This window comes from Gasterosteus aculeatus, chromosome 21 (genome assembly GCF_964276395.1).
Source record: "Gasterosteus aculeatus chromosome 21, fGasAcu3.hap1.1, whole genome shotgun sequence".
NCBI classification, from domain to species: Eukaryota; Metazoa; Chordata; class Actinopteri; order Perciformes; family Gasterosteidae; genus Gasterosteus; species Gasterosteus aculeatus.
Window position 1 is genome coordinate 4,699,336 of NC_135708.1, and position 19,676 is coordinate 4,719,011.

The 19,676-nt window shown below is 44.8% G+C and overlaps 1 protein-coding gene and 1 long non-coding RNA gene across 2 annotated transcripts in view; one reads left to right on the forward strand and one right to left on the reverse strand.

The window, feature by feature from the left end:
* Positions 1-17,244, forward strand: part of LOC144390236 (uncharacterized) — a 31,484-nt gene extending 14,240 nt beyond the window's left edge. The window contains exons 3-14 of the mRNA XM_078096678.1: positions 1,502-1,627; positions 1,716-1,829; positions 2,205-2,309; positions 3,315-3,464; positions 6,088-6,166; positions 6,320-6,530; positions 6,688-8,491; positions 8,583-8,756; positions 9,459-9,632; positions 9,989-10,162; positions 15,811-15,857; positions 16,002-17,244. Of these exons, the coding sequence (XP_077952804.1) occupies positions 1,539-1,627; positions 1,716-1,829; positions 2,205-2,309; positions 3,315-3,464; positions 6,088-6,166; positions 6,320-6,530; positions 6,688-8,491; positions 8,583-8,756; positions 9,459-9,632; positions 9,989-10,162; positions 15,811-15,857; positions 16,002-16,597 (3,717 nt within the window). The 5' untranslated portion in view covers positions 1,502-1,538 and the 3' untranslated portion in view covers positions 16,598-17,244. The remainder of the gene's footprint in view (positions 1-1,501; positions 1,628-1,715; positions 1,830-2,204; positions 2,310-3,314; positions 3,465-6,087; positions 6,167-6,319; positions 6,531-6,687; positions 8,492-8,582; positions 8,757-9,458; positions 9,633-9,988; positions 10,163-15,810; positions 15,858-16,001) is intronic.
* LOC144390375 (uncharacterized) overlaps positions 16,002-19,676 on the reverse strand; it is a 91,506-nt gene continuing 87,831 nt past the window's right edge. The window contains exon 2 of the long non-coding RNA XR_013454411.1: positions 16,002-16,353. This is a non-coding gene — a long non-coding RNA (uncharacterized LOC144390375). The remainder of the gene's footprint in view (positions 16,354-19,676) is intronic.

The window sequence follows — 19,676 nt, forward strand, 5'->3', positions numbered from 1 at the left end:
GTCGCTAGTATTTCTAGTACCGGTACACCGAGCAACACTCTTGTGGAATACGAACTGTAACTAGTTCGGGAGAAGAGAATCATTTATTTCTATGTTATCTAATAAAAACAAAGTCTTGATGAATGATCAAAGTTGTAAAAGTCAATTGATTTCTTGCTAGCAGGAGGTCAAATACACGCGCACGTATTACAGAGCTCTGTGGAGACGCGTCTCCGAGCAGCGCTGAGATTTTATACACACACATGAAGGTCGTCTCCAGTGGCACGTATGACAAATTGCGAAGTGAGATATGAAGGTTGAGATGAAGTAACAGACAGTTCCTTTGTTCCAGCGTTTGTGTGAGAGCAAGTTGACTCGCCCTCCTTTCTTTAGACTCCGCTGCAAATGGAAACGTTGGGTCATTCTGCTTTTCACACGTCAAGCTTCAATATAGACAATCTTATGCTAAAAGTGATCATTATGTTCTATCATATTTGACCATGACACATGTCATGTGATACTGGACTGTTTTACTGACTTCTGGACTCTGAAGGAGATGAAGAGGAGAAACAGCACAGCTCCATCTGCTGGAAGATGAGTGCTAATGTTCATCTTTTAAATCATTACCTGTCATTTAGCTGACGCTTTTATCCAAAGCCACTTACAATAAGAGCGTTTCAACCATAAGGACACAAACCCAGAAGAACAAGAAACAACAAAGTGCAATTTCATCAAATAAGCCGCTTTAAAACTTACTGTAGATAAGAACCATTATAAGTCCAGTGTAAGTGGTACAGTTAGTGTGTTAGTGGAGGTGGAGTCTGAAGAGGTGTGTCTTTAGTCTGAAGATGTGAAGGCTCTCTGTGGTCCTGATGTCTTCAGAGACCTCCTTCCACCGTTTAGGAGCAGGACAGCAAAGAGTGGTGATCTAGTCGCTTGTAGCCTATTGCATCAGTTGTGTATTTGGTACAATTGTGTGCATTCTGACCTCATGATCATAAAGGCCCACATGAGTGAGATTGTAGGTTGTTTTGCATGTTCATGTTTCTGCTGTCGGCTGCAGCTTCATCCCTGACAACATCTCACTCCAAGGTTTAGTGAAAAAGTGTCAGCTCTGTAGCTCACAGTAACATTACAAAGAAGCCATCGCGAGAGCCCTTAATACTAGCATCAATGTACGAGCACGCTATTACAAGCTTATTAACATTGCTAACGAGGTGTCTTGCTAGCGGCTAAACGTAGCGATATATGATACACATCTTATGTTGTCATCCTGCATGCTGAGTTTTAGTGGCCTATATAGTGATTTAACATAAATAACGTCCTGATGGACCGCTGCCTCCTGCCAAAGGAAAGCGCTTAAAAGAAACACGACATTTATAGGATGAGGATTTAAAATGACGTCTCTTGACACGTTGTCTCAAGACAACAACACAAAGTGTCCCATGAGAGTTTTAGTGTTGAGGTGAATGAGCTCTGTGTGTTTGTCCTGATGAAGATAATAATGTGTGAGCTCTCCCAGCAGGTTGTTGTGAAGGTGTGAAGGTGTGGACTCTGCTATGAATCAGGCTGAGGACCCAGAGGACGGAGTCCCTCCCTCTGAAGCCCCTCTGTGTGGGGAACATGACAGCCAGACCAAAGCTCAGAGGTGAGAGGACCATCTCCAACTGTCCTCCACTCGTCTCCATGTCCCAACGTCTCTGACTCACTGACTCTGCTTCTATGTGTGTGACCAGGATCCATCAGAGACCAGCACCTGGACCTGGACCCAGCTGTGTGTCCATGAAGAGTAACCGGTCTATGAAGCTTCCTCCAGACTTCAAAGATGTTGGTCCCTCTGTTGATGCAAGGTGAGGGTCTCAGGCTGATGATGAGGTGTTTCTACCAGACTCTCTGGTGGAGGTTCTGGGTTTCTTGCTCCAGGGCCCTTCAGCAGTGTCCAGTGAGGGAGGGAGAGCTCCATGGAGGACTTGGTGAGACCTGTTGGGACTAAACCAAACTGACTGGTGAAGAAAACAGTGAGCTGAAAGACTGAGCTGTTGATTCTCAGTGGGACCAGCAGGACCAGTAGACCTAAACCACTACAGGGAGTCATGTGGTCCACATCCAGACCTCACGTCATGGACCTTTACCTTGTTTTGGTCTCTGTGAGGACGGACACCATGTGAGCTGATGCTTCATGATTAGATGATGATGTGATGATGTAATCTCAGTGTTTCTTTCAGTTCACATCAGCAGAGAGGAAAGTCTCCTGAAACCAGATGTTTGTCCACGAAGAGTGATGGTCGATGGATTGACTTCAAAGATGGACGTCGTTCTTATGACACAGAGTAAGTAGGGCCCTATGAAATGTGTTTCATTTTTTCTCAAATTCCGGTTTAATTTTTCCCACAAATTCTTTGTTTTTTAATTTTTGAGAATTCGGTTTTTAACATTTTACGCAGAGACAATGAATTAAGAACTGAAATGTAGACAATATATTCAGTTAAAACTGAAAACTTCCATACATAGAACCTTATTTCAGGCAAAAACATGCTGCATGATAAAAACATGGCAATATCTTTTCTTGTGTGTCCAAACAGAACAGTCACTCAAAAAAAAAATTAGATTTGTTGGTTTAAATTAAACAAAATACACGACTAAACAAAAAATGCCGTTAGTTCTTTGTAAGATCAAACTAGGTAGGTAGAGGTAGAATAGTCCTGTCAATATCTACTAACAAAGGTGCATAACAATTGCAACAGCCCGTGCAGTAAACAATAAAACATTATGGAAATTCAACTTAACTTTGTAAACTTCAATTCCAAGTGCAACTCGGAGCCTTAGCTTGCACAAACTCCTTGCTGATGAGGAAGCGCACCCATCTTCTCTTTCTAGCAGGCAGATCTCATCCATGTCACAATGGAGAATGATTTGCAGAGCTGCCAGGTCTCACCCACCAGCGTGATGACATGGCAGAGGCAGGTTACATGTACGCTGTTGGGCAACACTCCTCTCAGAGCCTCCTGTATTCCTTCAGACAGTGAGCAGCATTATCAGTCACCACGGCCCAGACATCATCACGCTCACATTGTTGTGATTGACAGAGAATAGAATGGCTTTGGAAGTATTCCCATCTGTCCATGAAGACAACATCAATCAGAAAGTACTGTTGTCCAACGCCTACGATGAAAGATAGAAGATAATAATAACCATGATTAGTATTGTGTCACAACAAAAGGGTGAGATACAGCTAGACATAGACAGACGCTTTATTTGCTTTAATTCTTAATTCCCGATGTGAGAGTAGCTTTAATGTTGTGATCAATACATTTAATACATACATGTGTAACCAGGATCCATCAGAGACCAGGACCTGGAGCTGGACCTGATCCTGAACCTGGTCTGCAATCTGGACCTGAACCCACATGTGTGTCCATGAAGAGTGATCAGTCTATTGGTCGATGGATTACCTTCAAAGATGGACGCCGTTCTTATGACCCAGAGTAAGTTCTTAAACAGATGAAGAACTGTTCTGATCCTCAGTCATGAATTACATAAATGTTTGTTCATTGTTTAACGTGTTGTTTCCATGACGATCCATCATGACAGAACTCATTATCTTCGTCTAACTCCAGGGTGTCAAACTCATCTTAGGTTTGGGTCAGATACTGTCCACTTTGATCTCAAGTGGGCCGGACCAGTAAAATCTTAGGCGATGGTCCGGTCGACGGGGGGCCGTCATTTCCAAGCGGTTGCTGCTGCCTGGAGGAACGCTGTGGTCTAAAAGGTCTAACACAGGGGAGCCCACACTTTATCAGCTCGCAAGCTACTTGTCATCAACGCTTCAATCCAAGTCATGGCGATCGCCCGAATAATAACAACGAGCAGCAGCGGTAACCAAGGGAACAACAGCGCTGCAGACCGGGAGCACAAAACGAATCCATGTAAAGAAACAAGCAACAATAAGTTACTGCAGACGTTCTTGGTCGTTACCTCACTCCATGACTTGCACTGATGCATGCGTGGTGACCTGACGTGGTTCTTTCTTCAATGTTCGGTGATCTACCAGCACTGCGTTGGTGAAGGACCAGGGGCCTCATTTATAAACGTTGCGTACGCACAAAAGAAGGCGTACGCCGCTCTCTACGCAATAATTGGTATTTATAAAAAGCAAACTTGACGGAAAAATGTCCTTCACGCAAGCTCGGACCCACGCGTACGCACAAAAACGGGTGAAATGAGAACCGTCGGCAAACGCAAGAAACACGCAAACATGTGTGAAAGTGTGTAAAACTAGACTGTTGTAAAAGAAATGTCAATACTGCCTCTCATAAATAACACAAACACCCGTTTGATCTGCAGCGTAAAACAAACAGAAATACAAATTAACACATTTTCAAAAAGAAAAGTGAAATATGTTCTGCAATAATATCGGCATGTTATTGAATTCATCCTCTAAACACAGTGTTGCTTGTCAGATGCAATCAGATGGACGGTAATAAAACGCCATGATGCCGTCACAATGCGTAATGACGCTGATGGCTGATCTTCGCTCTTAGAAGACGTGGCACATGGAAGGATTGGCGCTGTAGTGCAGCGCACCATCGGCCTGTTTAAGGGCAGATGGCGCTGCCTCGACTGCGCTGGAGGGAGGTTGTTGTTTACTCCTGAAAAGGTGTGAAACATCGTGCTGCATGTGCTGTGCTACATGATGTGGCACAGCTTCCAAACGTGCCTCGACCCCCTGACGCCGATGTTGGCCCAGACCCTGTCCCCGATCCCCAATCACTGCCCCCAGTCTCTCATCAGGAGGGGACAGCTCCGGTGTCCCTTTCCCCCCCGTGGAGACACACCTTGGCGATGGCGCGCTAAACGCTTTTTTGCTTCCACTTTGATGTCAGACCAGTTTTTCTTTATTTGGGTCCGAGGTCGTGAGGCTGCAGCGTTGCTCTGCAACCTTTTGCCCCTCAGGTGCCTTGTTGGCATCAGTGATCCACACTGTGTCCTCCAAAGAGCATCTTACTTCTCCTTCCCACCTCCCAATGATCATCTCCACTTCACACTGAGTGAAGTTACGTTTCTTCGTTTTCCTCTCAGTGTTTGTCATGATTTCGCAATCGATGAATATTAATTTGTGGGCGTTCCACAGACTATATTTGGGCAACTGTGGGCGTGACATAAAGCCGCAAAAGCTGCGCTGCATTTAGAAGTGATTGTGATTTATTAAGGGAAAACTGCGTAGGACGTTTTATAAGTCTGAATATTTCTGTGCGTACGCACGTCCTACGTTTCATCCGTACGACACTTCTGGAGCAAATCCTACGCAAGCTTTTATAAATGAGGCCCCTGGTCCCCCTGGTCTAACACATGCGCTCACTCACAGAGTGCGACCCCCAGTGGACTGATTAGGAATAGCAGCTACTTTTATAGAAAAGCTATTTGTGTCTTTCTGTAATTCTCACAATAGTAAAGTCATCCAGCGGGCTGCACTGGACCCCCCGGCAGACCAGATTTGGCCCTCGGGCCTTGAGTTAGACACCCATCATCTAACTGGTCTGTGTGAGTTTAAGTGTGAATCCTTAACTGTAAACATCCTCAGATGTAAACACAATGTGAGCTAGTTCCTCCACATCAGGATCAGCAGAGGTCACATCTGGAGACAGCCTCAGGTTTCTGGAGACAGATGACTGGGACTGAACATGTGATTAGAATAAACTCAGTGCTCTGTGGACCAGCCGACGTGGTCTCTGGACTCCATGCAGAGGTTTGGACAAAGTATCGTCAGTAGACTCTGTGAAAAGGTCCAAAGACTAGTTTCAGAAGATCTAAGGAGACTTCTAGAGGTCAGGGGACGGACTAAAGAGGTTTGGAGTAGTTCCATAGGACTTTGTACCAGATAAAGAGGTCTGTAGACGTTGTTTTTATGACCCACATTAAGAACTAAAAACAGATGAAACTGATGACTAACTGTCACTCAACTAATAAACTGTCCGTCATCATCGACAGTCTTCAGCATCTGGTTTTCATCATGATCCATCATGACAGAAGCCAATATCTTTAACTAATGTTGTATTGGTGTTGATGGTCCAAACACTATGTGAGCTGATGGTTCATGTTCCTCCACAGAGAGGACCAGGAGAGCTCAGAGGTTCCCACAGGTCCATCTACCCAGCAGCATCAAACACACCTGGACTCCATCTTCATGGTGTGTACATGTACAACTACTTTAACATCTCTCAGTTCACCATCATCTCCATGCTGCACTTTGTAGACCAGTGGATTGTCCGTCTGTCCAACATGGACCTGATGGTGGCTTCCATGTTCTAGTTGGTGTCATTCATAGAATGTTCTGTTCCAGCTGCTGGAGGAGAACATCCTCACTTTTGTGAAGAACGAGCTGAAGAAGATCCAGAAGGTTTTGAGTATAGATTACCCAGAATGCTTAGAGAAAGAGGATGAGGAGGTGCAGGATGAAGAGCAGAAGAGGAGCAGAGAGGCCTTTATGAAGATCTCAGTGCACTTCCTGAGGAGAATGAAGCAGGAGGAGCTGGCTGAGCGTCTGCAGAGCAGTAAGAGGATTTCTCTACAGACTTACCATGCTGATTAATGAGACCTTCACTGATGTTTCAAGAGACGGACAGAATATATTCATAGTCATTCTCTGAGGAAAGGACATGATGAAATCTGTTCTTTGACTCATGGATCTTCTTTGTTGTCTTCATCCAGGACTTCTTCCTACAGATTGTCAGCGTGAACTCAAATCCAACCTGAAGAAGAAGTTCCAGTGTGTGTTTGAGGGGATCACTAAAGCAGGAAACCCAACCCTTCTGAATGAGATCTACACAGAGCTCTACATCACAGAGGGAGGGACTGCAGAGGTCAATGAAGAACATGAGGTCAGACAGATTGAAACAGCATCCAGGAGACCAGCCAGACCAGAAACAACCATCAGACAAGAAGACCTCCTCAAAGCCTCAGCTGGAGGAGAGGAACCAATCAGAACCGTGATGACTAAGGGAGTGGCTGGCATTGGGAAAACAATCTTAACACAGAAGTTCACTCTGGACTGGGCTGAAGACAAAGACCACCAGGACATACAGTTCACATTTCCATTCACCTTCAGAGAGCTGAATGTGCTGAGAGAGAAGAAGTTCAGCTTGGTGGAACTTGTTCATCACTTCTTCAGTGAAACCAGAGCAGCAAGAATCTGCAGGTTTGAAGAGTTCCAGGTTGTGTTCATCTTTGACGGTCTGGATGAGTGTCGACTTCCTCTGGACTTCCACAACAATGAGATCCTGACTGATGTCACAGAGTCGGCCTCAGTGGATGTGCTCCTCACAAATCTCATCAGGGGGAAGCTGCTTCCCTCTGCTCGCCTCTGGATCACCACACGACCTGCAGCAGCCAATCAGATCCCTCCTGAGTGTGTTGGCATGGTGACAGAGGTCAGAGGGTTCACTGACCCCCAGAAGGAGGAGTACTTCAGGAAGAGGTTCAGAGATGAGGAGCAGGCCAGTAGGATCATCTCTCACATCAAGACCTCACGAAGCCTCCACATCATGTGCCACATCCCAGTCTTCTGCTGGATCACTGCTACAGTTCTGGAGGAGGTGTTGAAGACCAGAAGGGGAGGAGAGCTGCCCAAGACCCTGACTGAGATGTACATCCACTTCCTGGTGGTTCAGTCCAAAGTGAAGAAGGTCAAGTACGATAGAGGAGCTGAGACGGATCCACACTGGAGTCCAGAGAGCAGGAAGATGATCGAGTCTCTGGGAAAACTGGCCTTTGATCAGCTGCAGAAAGGCAACCTGATCTTCTATGAATCCGACCTGACAGAGTGTGGCATCGATATCAGAGCAGCCTCAGTGTACTCAGGAGTGTTCACTCAGATCTTCAGAGAGGAGAGAGGACTGTACCAGGACAAGGTGTTCTGCTTCGTCCATCTGAGTGTTCAGGAGTTTCTGGCTGCTCTTCATGTCCATCTGACCTTCTTCAGCTCTGGTGTCAATCTGCTGTCAGAAGAACAAACAACCTCCCAGCGGTCTAAACGCTTTAAACCCAATCCTCACCCAAAGCGTCTTTACCAGAGTGCTGTGGACGAGGCCTTACAGAGTCCTAATGGACACCTGGACTTATTCCTCCGCTTCCTCCTGGGTCTTTCCCTGGAGACCAATCATACTCTCCTACGAGGTCTGCTGACACAGACAGGAAATCACCCACAGACCAATCAGGAGACAGTCCACTACATCAAGGAGAAGATCAGTGAGAATGTGTCTCCAGAGAAAAGCATCAATCTGTTCCACTGTCTGAATGAACTGAATGATGTTTCTCTAGTGGAGGAGATCCAATGGTTTCTTAGATCAGGACCTCTCTCCACAGATGAACTGTCTCCTTCTCAGTGGTCAGCTCTGGTCTTCATCTTACTGTCATCAGAAGAAGATCTGGAGGTGTTTGACCTGAAGAAATACTCTGCTTCAGAGGAGGCTCTTCTGAGGCTGCTGCCAGTGGTCAAAGCCTCCAACAAAGTTCTGTAAGTACAGAGAGAATCAGATTCATACATCAGGACTTAAACACGCTGCCGTCTTTTCTACTTACTGCTTCTTCTTCATCCCTCTCTTCAGACTGAGTGGCTGTAACCTCTCAGAGAGAAGCTGTGACGTTCTGTCCTCAGTCCTCAGCTCTCAGTCCTCTAGTCTGAGAGAGCTGGATCTGAGTAACAACCACCTCCAGGATTCAGGAGTGAAGCTGCTTTCTGCTGGACTGAAGAGTCCACACTGTGAACTGGAGACGCTCAGGTTAGATTAAGTTAGGTTGTCTTCAATGTTGCGTCTAGGGAACTCTGGAACCAGAGGATCTAATCTAAGAGACAAAACCTGGGGCTAAACGTCTTTTTTGTGAATTAATATCTGTGTTTCCATCACATCACGAGAACCTTGTAGACAAGACATATTTACCACATAGTAGCTTGAAAATAGACCGTCTGAAACACAATGTTCTTTCACAATAAAACATCACATGTTCATCATGTTGTTCCTGTTATTCAGGCTTTATGATGTCCTATTTCATATAATGAATGAATGAAAAGCAGAGGTGTGAAGAGACTGAAGATTTTAATGTGTGTCTCTACAGTGATGATCTGCTGAGTGATGGTTGATTATTTCTGATTTGATGAAGATTCATTCCACATTTACACTCACTTTGTTCTCTCTGTCTTTCTATGGAAGGAGTCAGAAGGAGGATAGAGAAGCCTAACTTTGAATTTAACTAATAAACAACAATAAATATCCCTGCTTCATCCTGATATTAATACCACAGTAATTCCTGTAAACAGAGCACAATAAACCTCCTTGTTCTATGTAGAACAAAATCAATTGTAAACAATTTCACTGAACATGTTTTTTCATGTTCTAACTGATCGTATTCTAGTCCAAACTCATCATCAGAGGATTCAATATGAATACAAATGTTATTTTTCTTGTTTATTGTTGTCTCTTCAGACTGAGTGTCTGTAATCTCTCAGAGAGAAGCTGTGACGCTCTGTCCTCAGTTCTCAGCTCCCAGTCCTCTAGTCTGAGAGAGCTGGACCTGAGTAACAACCACCTGCAGGATTCAGGAGTGAAGCTGCTTTCTGCTGGATTGAAGAGTCCACACTGTGAACTGGAGACTCTCAGGTCAGGATTCAATTAAAGTCCACTTGGTGTCTTTATTTACATCCATGGTACATTTCGGACTTTCATAAGATTCTTTCTGCTTCCATGATTTAAATCAAATATGTATTTTCCAACTATTTCCATAAAATGTGTTTATTTTCAATTATAATGTAAATATTTGACATTATAGAGTTAGTAGTAATGTTATCAGGTTGTTGATGTACATTAGTGGGTGTTTAGTTGTGACTGGAAACCAGTCAGTAACCATGTTAATGTGACCCCTCTGTACCTGATAGTATCTCAGTACTGCAGTGACCTTCCAGCCCTCACAGCTCCCTCAGATCATGTGACATGTGTCTTATTATGTGTGTCTGCAGGCTGTCAGGCTGTCTGATCACAGAGGGAGGCTGTGCTTCTATGGCCTCAGCTCTGAGCTCCAACCCCTTCCATCTGAGAGAGCTGGACCTGAGCCACAATCATCCAGGAGACTCAGGAGTGAAGCTGCTGTCTGCTGGACTAGAGGATCCTCACTGGAGACTGGAGACTCTCAGGTATGAAGAGGCTGCAGCCACAGACCATCAGTCTGGTAGAGGAGGTAGAGCTGGAAACCTTTTCTTTGTCCCACTGTCAGCCTGGTTAATAAGACCCTGACACACCAAGCTGACCTCAAACTACCAGAGACTCATCAAACTGTTGCCACATGAGACCATCGACACAGACAGAAGTAGTGAGGAACAGTAGCCAGGATGAGTCTGAACAGGGAGGAAGGTGATGAAAGCCTTGTTTCTCTGGAGCTTTGTCTTGTCTCCACGTTATAAGAGAGGACAGTGTCTCCTGACACGTTGACGGCATCATGGTGGGTTGATATGAGTCAACGTGGTCACGCTGCAGGTTTGTGGGCTCTTAACAACTCAAACAACACTTGGATGTTTAGATGCTGGTCCTCTGCCTCCAGTGTGTGTTTGTCCTTTAGTCCAGACATTATGATTAAGAGACAAACAGTCGGTGAAACAATCTGTTCAAACCGTCTTGATGGATCATCACAGGAGGAACGTTTGGTGTTTTAAAGGAGTTCAGCTTCACCTGCTTTTGGTGCTTTGCACTGAGAGACGGTTCCCTGGATGATAAGAGTGGACTTGTTGAAGCTACAGGTGACAGTCGGCCACAGACGCTCAGTGAAGAACCAACAGCTGATGGTGGACCTGGAATTAGTATCAACTATATCGTAGAAATGAACAGAACATACCAAAAAAACCCTATCCAGATAAATGTTGCCATCCGGATGGAGTAAATGTGATTGTGGTTGGATGAGAAGTGTTGGGAGCGGCTAGGGGGTCGTATTAGGTTACTAGCAAATGAGGAACTAACTTATGGACATTAATAGAATTATTAATAATCACTAAGATACTTCTCAGAATGAATAAATAACGGGGCACCACCCTGAGCTAACAGGGACCAATAACCAAAACTATAAATCAAGTCTCATAATTGATATTCACTCCTTGAGAGTGAAGATGTTGGAAGGAGTTAAGTTCGAGCACTGGCGATGTATGTCAACGGTCACCACCATATAAATGCACAAGTAAACACAGGAAAACGGTTCTTTAAAGTATAACAGGGTTTATTAACTCACAGGAACACCGATCAAGATCACCTATAACTGCAACCAACAATCCCCATAACACTTATTTTAAACCTACTCACTAAACAAGCAATCAAAACCAGAGTGTGTGTGTGTGTGTGTGTGTGTGTGAGAGCACAGAGGGGGTGAGAGAGAGGGGGGAGACGAGGGGGGTGAAGGGAAGGAACGGCGGTGCGGTTGCGCGCAACAACAAGCGGAGTGCCGGTTATCACACTAGGGGGCGAGCGAGAGCAGCGGGGCGGAAGTGAGACCGTTAAATCAAACCACCGAGGAAGACGGGAACGTTAAACAGTGTAATACGACTACTGGACGCGAGGGGCGAGCGAGAGCGAAATGCAGGAAGTGTTCCACGTATTAAAGCAGGGGGGTCCAAACTTTTTCCACTGAGGGCCACAGACAGAAAAATATGCGAAAGGTTGAGCCGCTCACTAAAGTTAAGGTATATCACCTCTAGTGTATTAACAGTAATACAAATCAATCAATCAAATGTAGGTAAATTATGCTTCATAATTTAATAAACTTAAAGAAAAAAAACTGCATAAATCACATGTCTCCATTAATGGGTTTTCCTTTTTTTTACAAAAAGGGTTGGCAGCTCATCCTCAGATTGCTTCTTCGTCAGGATGGGGACCCCCTTCACAGCCCTGTATAAAGAGGGAAGGCTTTATTTAACCTACTTATGCAAATCATTTATCAGCTAACGTGTTTTAGAAAATGTTATCAACTTTAATTGACTGCATTTATTAAGTAATTGGGCTTTTGAACACATGAATACTGTGTAATATATTTGAACTCGCCTACAATGGGAACAGTGTTGCACTTAATGGGAGCAGTGATGCTGCTCTGGACTGAAGGACGGCTGGCAGGTCACGAGTAAGTTTGCTGGTTGAGATGTGAAGGACATCACAGAGATGGCTGTCGCTCATTTTGGTTCTCAATCTGCTTTTGTTCAGAGTTCACAGAGAAAATGTTTGCTCGCATATGTATGTTGTGCCAAACAGACTGGTCATTCTTTTTGCGTGGCGTCGCATCAGAGGAAACTTGGCCTTTTCCAAGCTCTGGTAGAAGTCGGGTAGGGAGAGGAGCTGCATCTCGATGAGTTCTAATTGCAGACTCTCTTCCACTTCTTCTGCATCCAGCAGGAAGGGAGTTGAGAACAGCTTGATTTCTTTCTCAATGACAGAAACATCTTGGAAGCGCTGATTGAATTGTGTCATAAGAGTTGTGATCACAGAAACATATTTCCCCTTTTTAGCAGAGAGGTCGGCCTTTGGATGAGCACGTTTGATTTCGGACAGCGTAGGGAAGTGCGCAAGGTTGAAGTTGCGTAGTTGTGTCTCAAAAAGACGAAGCTTTGCACAGAAAGTTGTGGTACAAGCTGGTCTTTGCCTTGTAGGCTCTTGTTCAGTGAGTTCAGATGACCAGTAAGATCAACTAGAAAGGCAATAAGGGAATAAAACCGCTTCAGCACGGAGCCGCGACTAAGCCAGCGCACGTCACAATGATAGAGTACGTCCCCGTATTCAGCATCGACATCAGATAGGAAAGCTTAATTCTCTGTGGTAAAGCCCTCGTGCTCGAATTATGTTGACAGTTTTCACAACTGTGGTCATCACATCGCCAAGCTGGACTGTCTTGGCACAGAGAGCTTCTTGGTGGATGATACAGTGCAATTTTACAGCCTCGCCTCCACTCTCTGGCACCTTGGCGCACACCATAGATGCCATTCCTTTGGGCTCGCCTGTCATAGCGGGAGCCCCGTCCGTTGCAACTCCACACAGCTCGTCCCATTTAAGTTCCATCTTGTCAATTGCACCTGACGCGGCTTCAAAAATGTCCTCACCCGTTGTTGTGCCCTTTAGACTCCGAAGATCAAGCAGCTCCTCCGTGATGCAAAAGTTATCGTCAACTCCCCGCAAAGAAATGAACAGTTGTGCGGCGTCTGTTGCATCTTTCATCACATGCAATGGAGTAAAAGTCAAAAGCACAAGCTTTATGTGACACTTGATTCTGTATGTTAGCTGACAAGTCTTCCATTCAACGCACAATTGTGTTTGTGGACATGCTCACGTTGTTGAATTCCTGCATCTTTTCCGGGCACATTATTCCAGCGACTTTAATGAGGCACTGTTTAACCAAGTCAGCGTCTGAGAAAGCTTTCCCGCGGCGCGCTATGAGTTGAGCTACCTCATAGCTAGCTATTGTAGCGTTTTCTTGTGTGTTGTTAGCAGGGTAAAAGTACTGTTGTTGAGCCTGCAGGTTAGCTGCCATGTGCTGGACTTTGTCCTCTCGCTCAGCAGCAGTGTAGGACGTGAAGGTCGGATGCTTGGTTTCGTAGTGTCGTCGTACATTGGACTCTTTCATCACTGCAACCGTTTCATTGCAAATCAAACAGACACACTTCTCCTTGACTTCTTTGAAGAAATATTCATTTTCCCACCGTGTTTGAAATGTTCTGCATTCACTTGCTAACCTGCGTTTCTTTGCTTCTGCCATTTTGTCGTCGCGGAAATTTGAAACATTTTTTTTGTGGAAAAGCTGCATTAGGACTGCAGCTAGTGAGTAGCTCCACCTACTGGTCAAACTAAGAACTACAATACAGTCAAGGGCAAGTTTCATGTGTGGGCCACATTCCATTCTATTTTTATAATTTGCAGCGGGCCAATAAAAAATGGATCCCGGGCCGCAGTTGGCCCGCGGGCCGTACTTTGGACACCCCTGTATTAAAGCAACGAGGAAGACGACAGTCGCACTGCTATGGCAACGCCATCTGTTGCTAGGGACTACGGCTTGGACGAAGGAGGGGGGGGGATACTTAGACGCGGCGCGAGGAGATTCTGTCCCGCGACCAGCGGAACGTAGATCAGCAACGTGAATCAGGATGGTCGGATCCATGTGTGTGCAGTTACAGAACCAACGATGTGGCTGGCGATACGAAATGAAACCACAGGCAAACGGATCTCACGGCGGAGACCCTGAAAAGGAAAGAAAATAAGGAACTATTCTGACCATGAGACATCATTCAACAGCGTAACACAGTCGGCGCTTTCACTCTCTTACAGCAAACGTATCACAGCATCAGATCAACAGGGGACATTACGACATTTGCAGGTACACATTCAAACATAAATCAAAGGTAGCGGATTCGTTGATCCGGACTCTATCGTACCACGTTATGACTGAACAAATCAAATAAACATCAAGTTCATATCAACACGCTAAATTAGTCTGCCCAGAAAACCAGTGTTACTGTTTGATGGGCGTTGGTCATCAGCTTCCAGCTGACTGAGGACAGTTGAGCTCCGCGTAGGGAAACTCAGTGGATGAAGGCGATTTCGGCCGTGCGGTCCGAACTTCTCGTTGGGAACAGAGGCGGCGGGGGGTCAGAGAGCAGCTGTCTCTCCGGTCCTCTGGAGTCAACAGGAATGAAATCAAAAGGGAAAAGGAAGCGGGACGTAGTGGAGCGCGAGTCTTGAGTTCGTCCAGCGAGATTAAGACTGAAACTTGGGAATTGGAGGGAAAGAAAAGAAACCAAACAACGTTGTGTTGTCTCGATCTGTCACTAACGGGAAGTCAGGCGAAAGAGATCGATCCTTTGGCGCGATCTCTTCTTATGAACTTGAGGTCCAGGTTACAGGCCGCAGTGACTTTCTATTCAGAATGTTGGTCCCTGGGACAAAACCAGCTGAAAACCCCTAGAGGGGAAACATCCGTCTCACCTTTTTCACCCGTGACCCGTTTTCATGCCTGCATGTCATACTTAAATGTTTCAGATCAAACTAATGTAAATATTAGACACAGATAACACAAGTAAACACAAAATGCAGTTTTTATCATTAAGGGGAGAAAAGAATCCAAACCTAAATGGCCCTGTGTGAAAAAGTGATGAAAACATAAATGAAGTGAGGTTCATCACATCTTTGGAAAGCCCAGTTCCATTTCTCCAGCCACAGCCGTTCTCAATCTAGAAATCACTTAAATAGGAGCTGCCTGACAAAGTGAAGTAGACCACAAGATCCTCACAAGCGAGACATCAGGCTGCGATCCAAAGACATTCAGGAACAAACGAGGAACAAAGTCATTGAGATCCATCAGTGTGGAAAAGGTGACAAAGCCATTTGTAAAGTTTTGGGACTCCAGCGAACCACAGGGAGAGACATTGTCCACAAATGGGGACAACATGGAAACATGCACATTGTGTGAATACTGAATGGTCTGTATCTGCTTTATCTTTATGAAACAGTTTAATGTGAATGTTCCTTTGCACACGTCCCATGAAGCTTGATCTGTAGCATGACGTCATTTCTCCCGTTTGAATTCACATCTGGTGAAAGTACAGTGACGGGTCCATTTCTTATTTGTTATCCATTCATCTTCTTCATGAATATATTCCAGCACCTCGTCGCTGTGTGACGCCTGACTGACAGTCTGTGGTCGTCTGTAAGTAGTGGTAGAAGAAGAAGAGGTGCTCCATGTGGACATGAAGGACAAAGCTGTGTGTGAGAGTGATGTAATGTCCATGTCTCCATGCTGCTCTGACCCCCCTCCTCCTTTCAGGGTGGAGCCTGATGGAGTCCGATGGTTGAGACCAGGTCTGAGGAAGTGTAAGTGTGCTTTGATTCATGAAGATTCAACCATCTTCACACTGTGACATCACTCATTCACCTCTGTGATGTCATCATCAACGTGTCAGTAGATGAACACATGATTAATAACTGCAGCTGTATTGTGTCTTGTTCTCTCATCAGATTCCTGTCAACTCACAATCGACACAAACACAGTAAACAAACAACTCAAACTGTCTGACAACAACAGGAAGGTGACACGTGTGAAGGAGGATCAGTCATATCCTGATCATCCAGACAGATTTGACTACTGGCCTCAGCTGCTGTGTAGAACTGGTCTGACTGGTCGCTGTTACTGGGAGGTCGAGTGGAGAGGAAGAGTTCATGTATCAGTGAGTTACAGAGGAATCAGGAGGAAAGGAATCAGTAGAGACTGTTTGTTTGGATACAATGATCAGTCCTGGTGTCTGAGATGCTCTGATGAAGGTTACTATGTCCTTCACAATAAGACAGTAACACACATCACCTCCTCCTCCTCCTCCTCCTCCTCCTCCTCTGGTAGAGTAGCAGTGTATGTGGACTGTCCTGCTGGCTCTCTGTCCTTCTACAGAGTCTCCTCTGACACACTGATCCACCTCCACACCTTCAGCACCACATTCACTGAACCTCTTTATCCTGGGTTCTTGTTCAGGTCTTATGGTTCCTCAGTGTCTCTGTGTCCTCTTCAGGAGGGAGAGTCTCCTCCTGGTGGAGAACCTTCCTCTCTGCTCACCACATAGTTCAGTCTGTACAGCTGATGGTGGTTCATGTGGGTGTAGATGCAGGTGGAGCAGGTGAGGGGTACCTGAGCTGGTCTGGACTCTGGGGGGTCCACAGCTCTCTGGGACTCAGATGGAAGTGTGAAAGAGCTCAGCTTAATGCTGCTGTGCTCCTTCAATCAATAGATGATCATTTAGATATTGGCTCCTAATTAGGCTTTAATCTTCATCTTTATGTGTTCAAGAAGACATTTTATAAGACGCTCTTTCATCTGTCCCCCCATATGAGACAAATGTGTCCTTATGTGTGTGTGCGCTTCATCAGCAATAATAAAAACAAGGTGAAGAAGGAAAATATGAATGTGTAATTCTTTTTGAGCCCATTTTAACTTCAAATCTTTCTAAATCTGTTGAGTGAAATCAAATCTAATTTCACATAATCAGGTTTGTTTTGAACAAGAAGCTTTTTAATGGTTCAGCAAACCTCTCAAGGAAATATTGAATATGCGTTACTTGTGTTTTTATTCACTATAATGTCATTTACAACATTTACTCCATGTGTTACTTTAACAGAAATAGAATTGTTTGGCTGTAATGTTAATAAATGACTTTTATTGGAAACAACTGTACATGTTTAAACAGGCCATCAAATAAAGATGCTTTCAACACGCTGTATTATTTCTTTTGACATGAAATACTCTGATCCTTTTTAAAGATGCTGTACTATTGACTTTTGTACTATTTCCTCCATAATATCTGTATTTATTCTACAGCCCTGTTGCTGTGTCAATAGCACAGAGGAAACATTGGTGGTGCAGCATGTTGAAGAAGGAAGTGAGTAAATAAAGAAATGAGTAATGAATAAGTTGCTTTATTAACCTTATTAACCTTCACGCAGAGCCGTCTCACAACAACACAAACTACTGAGCTCGCTACTTCAGGTGCAACTTGAAGCTTTCATTCTGCACCAAATATCAAGTCAAGTCAAGTCATTTTATTTTGTATAGCCCAGAATCGCAAATTACAAATTTGCCTCAGAGGGCTTTACAGTCTGTACACATACAACATCCTCTGCCCCGAAACCCACCATCGGCACAGGAAAAACTCCCCAAAAAATGAAAAAACCCTTACAAGAGGGAAAAAAGGGAAGAAACCTTAGGGAGAACGTCAGAGGAGGGATCCCACTCCCGGGATGGACAGACTACAATGGATGCCATGTGTACAGAATGAACAATGTATAATACATGCAATTCCTATGACAGAAATGATTCAAGTAATTGTGAGTAGTAAGCCAGGCGCACAGCAGGACCCCTGCAGGGGCAACCACCATCCACAGAATCCTGTGGGGAGGGAGAGCACAGAGATTTTAGGAGAGGGTAATGTCGGTTTATGAGTAAAGTAATATGATTAATATCTAAAATAATGATGATGATGATGATGATGGCAGCAGCAGGCGTCAGCATGGCCACGGTAGGTGTCAGGACCAGGGTCCCGAAGGAACCGAGACCTGATAGGGGCGAAAGCACAAAGAAAACTCCCGGAAAGAAGCTGAATTAGTCATGTGCATTAATAAAACTTGAATTATGGTAGAACGAGAGCGTAAGAGAGGAGCTTGGTGTGTCCTAAGAATTCCCCCGGCATTCTAAGCCTATAGCAGCTTAACTAAGGGCTGGTCCGGACTAACCTGAGCCAGCCCTAACTATAGGCAGAATCAAAGAGGAACGTTTTAAGTTTTACTTTAAAAGAGCTGACCGAATCTGCCCCCCGGACTGAAAGTGGAACCTGGTTCCACAAAAGAGGAGCTTGATAACTGAAGGCTCTGGCCCCCAGCCTACTTTTTAAAACCCTAGGAACAACAAGTAACCCAGCATCTATGGAGCGCAGTTGCCTTGTAGGGCAATACGGTGTTACAAGCTCTTGAAGATACAACGGTGCCTCACCAGCAAGTGCCTTGTAGGTGAGGAGAAGTACCTTAAAATCTATTCTTGATTTAACAGGGAGCCAGTGCAGAGAAGTTAATACAGGAGTGATATGATCCCTTTTCTTAGTTCTTGTTAATACACATGCTGCAGCATTCTGAATCAGCTGGAGAGGCTTAAGAGATTTATAAGAGCAGCCTGATAACAAAGAATTACAGTAGTCCAGTCTGGAAGTGACAAACGCATGAACTAATTTTTCTGCATCACTTTGAGACAGGAAGTTCCTGATTTTTGATATGTTACGTAGATGAAAATAGGCAGTCCTTGAAGTCTTCTTTATATGCGAGTTGAAGGTCATATCCTGGTCGAAGAGAACTCCCAGATTCCTGACGGTGCTGCTGGGTACCAGAGCAATTCCATCCATAAAAACTGTATCACGCGACAGCTGGCTTCGAAGGCGCTCTGGGCCTATCAGGATAACTTCCGTTTTTTCTGAGTTTAGCATCAGGAAGTTGCCGGTCATCCAAGTTTTGATGTCTCCAAGACATTCTTGGAGTCTAACTAACTGGTCCGTCTCTTCTGGCTTGATCGACAGATACAGTTGAGTATCGTCTGCATAACAATGGAAGTTTATGCGGTGTTTCCTGATAAGATCGCCCAAAGGAAGCATATAGAGGGTAAATAAAATCGGTCCAAGTACAGAACCTTGTGGGACTCCATGACCAACATTGGTGGTCTTTGAGGATTCACCGTTTACAAGCACAAACTGGGATCGGTCCGATAGGTAGGATTTAAACCAGCTGAGTGCAGTTCCTTTGATACCAATTAAATGTTCTAGTCTCTGCAACAGGATACAATGGTCTATGGTATCAAATGCGGCACTGAGGTCCAGCAAGACAAAAAAAGAGATGAGTCCTTGGTCCGATGCAAGTATTAGATCATTCGTAATTTTCACCAGTGCTGTTTCTGTACTGTGATGCACTCGGAATCCTGACTGGAAATCCTCGAACAAAGCATTGTTTTGTAGAAAGTCACATAATTGATTTGCGACGGATTTCTCAAGGATCTTAGAGAGGAAGGGAAGATTAGAGATAGGTCTGTAGTTAGCCAACACCTCTGGAGCAAGAGTAGGTTTCTTAAGAAGAGGTTTAATTACAGCTACCTTGAAGGACTGTGGTACA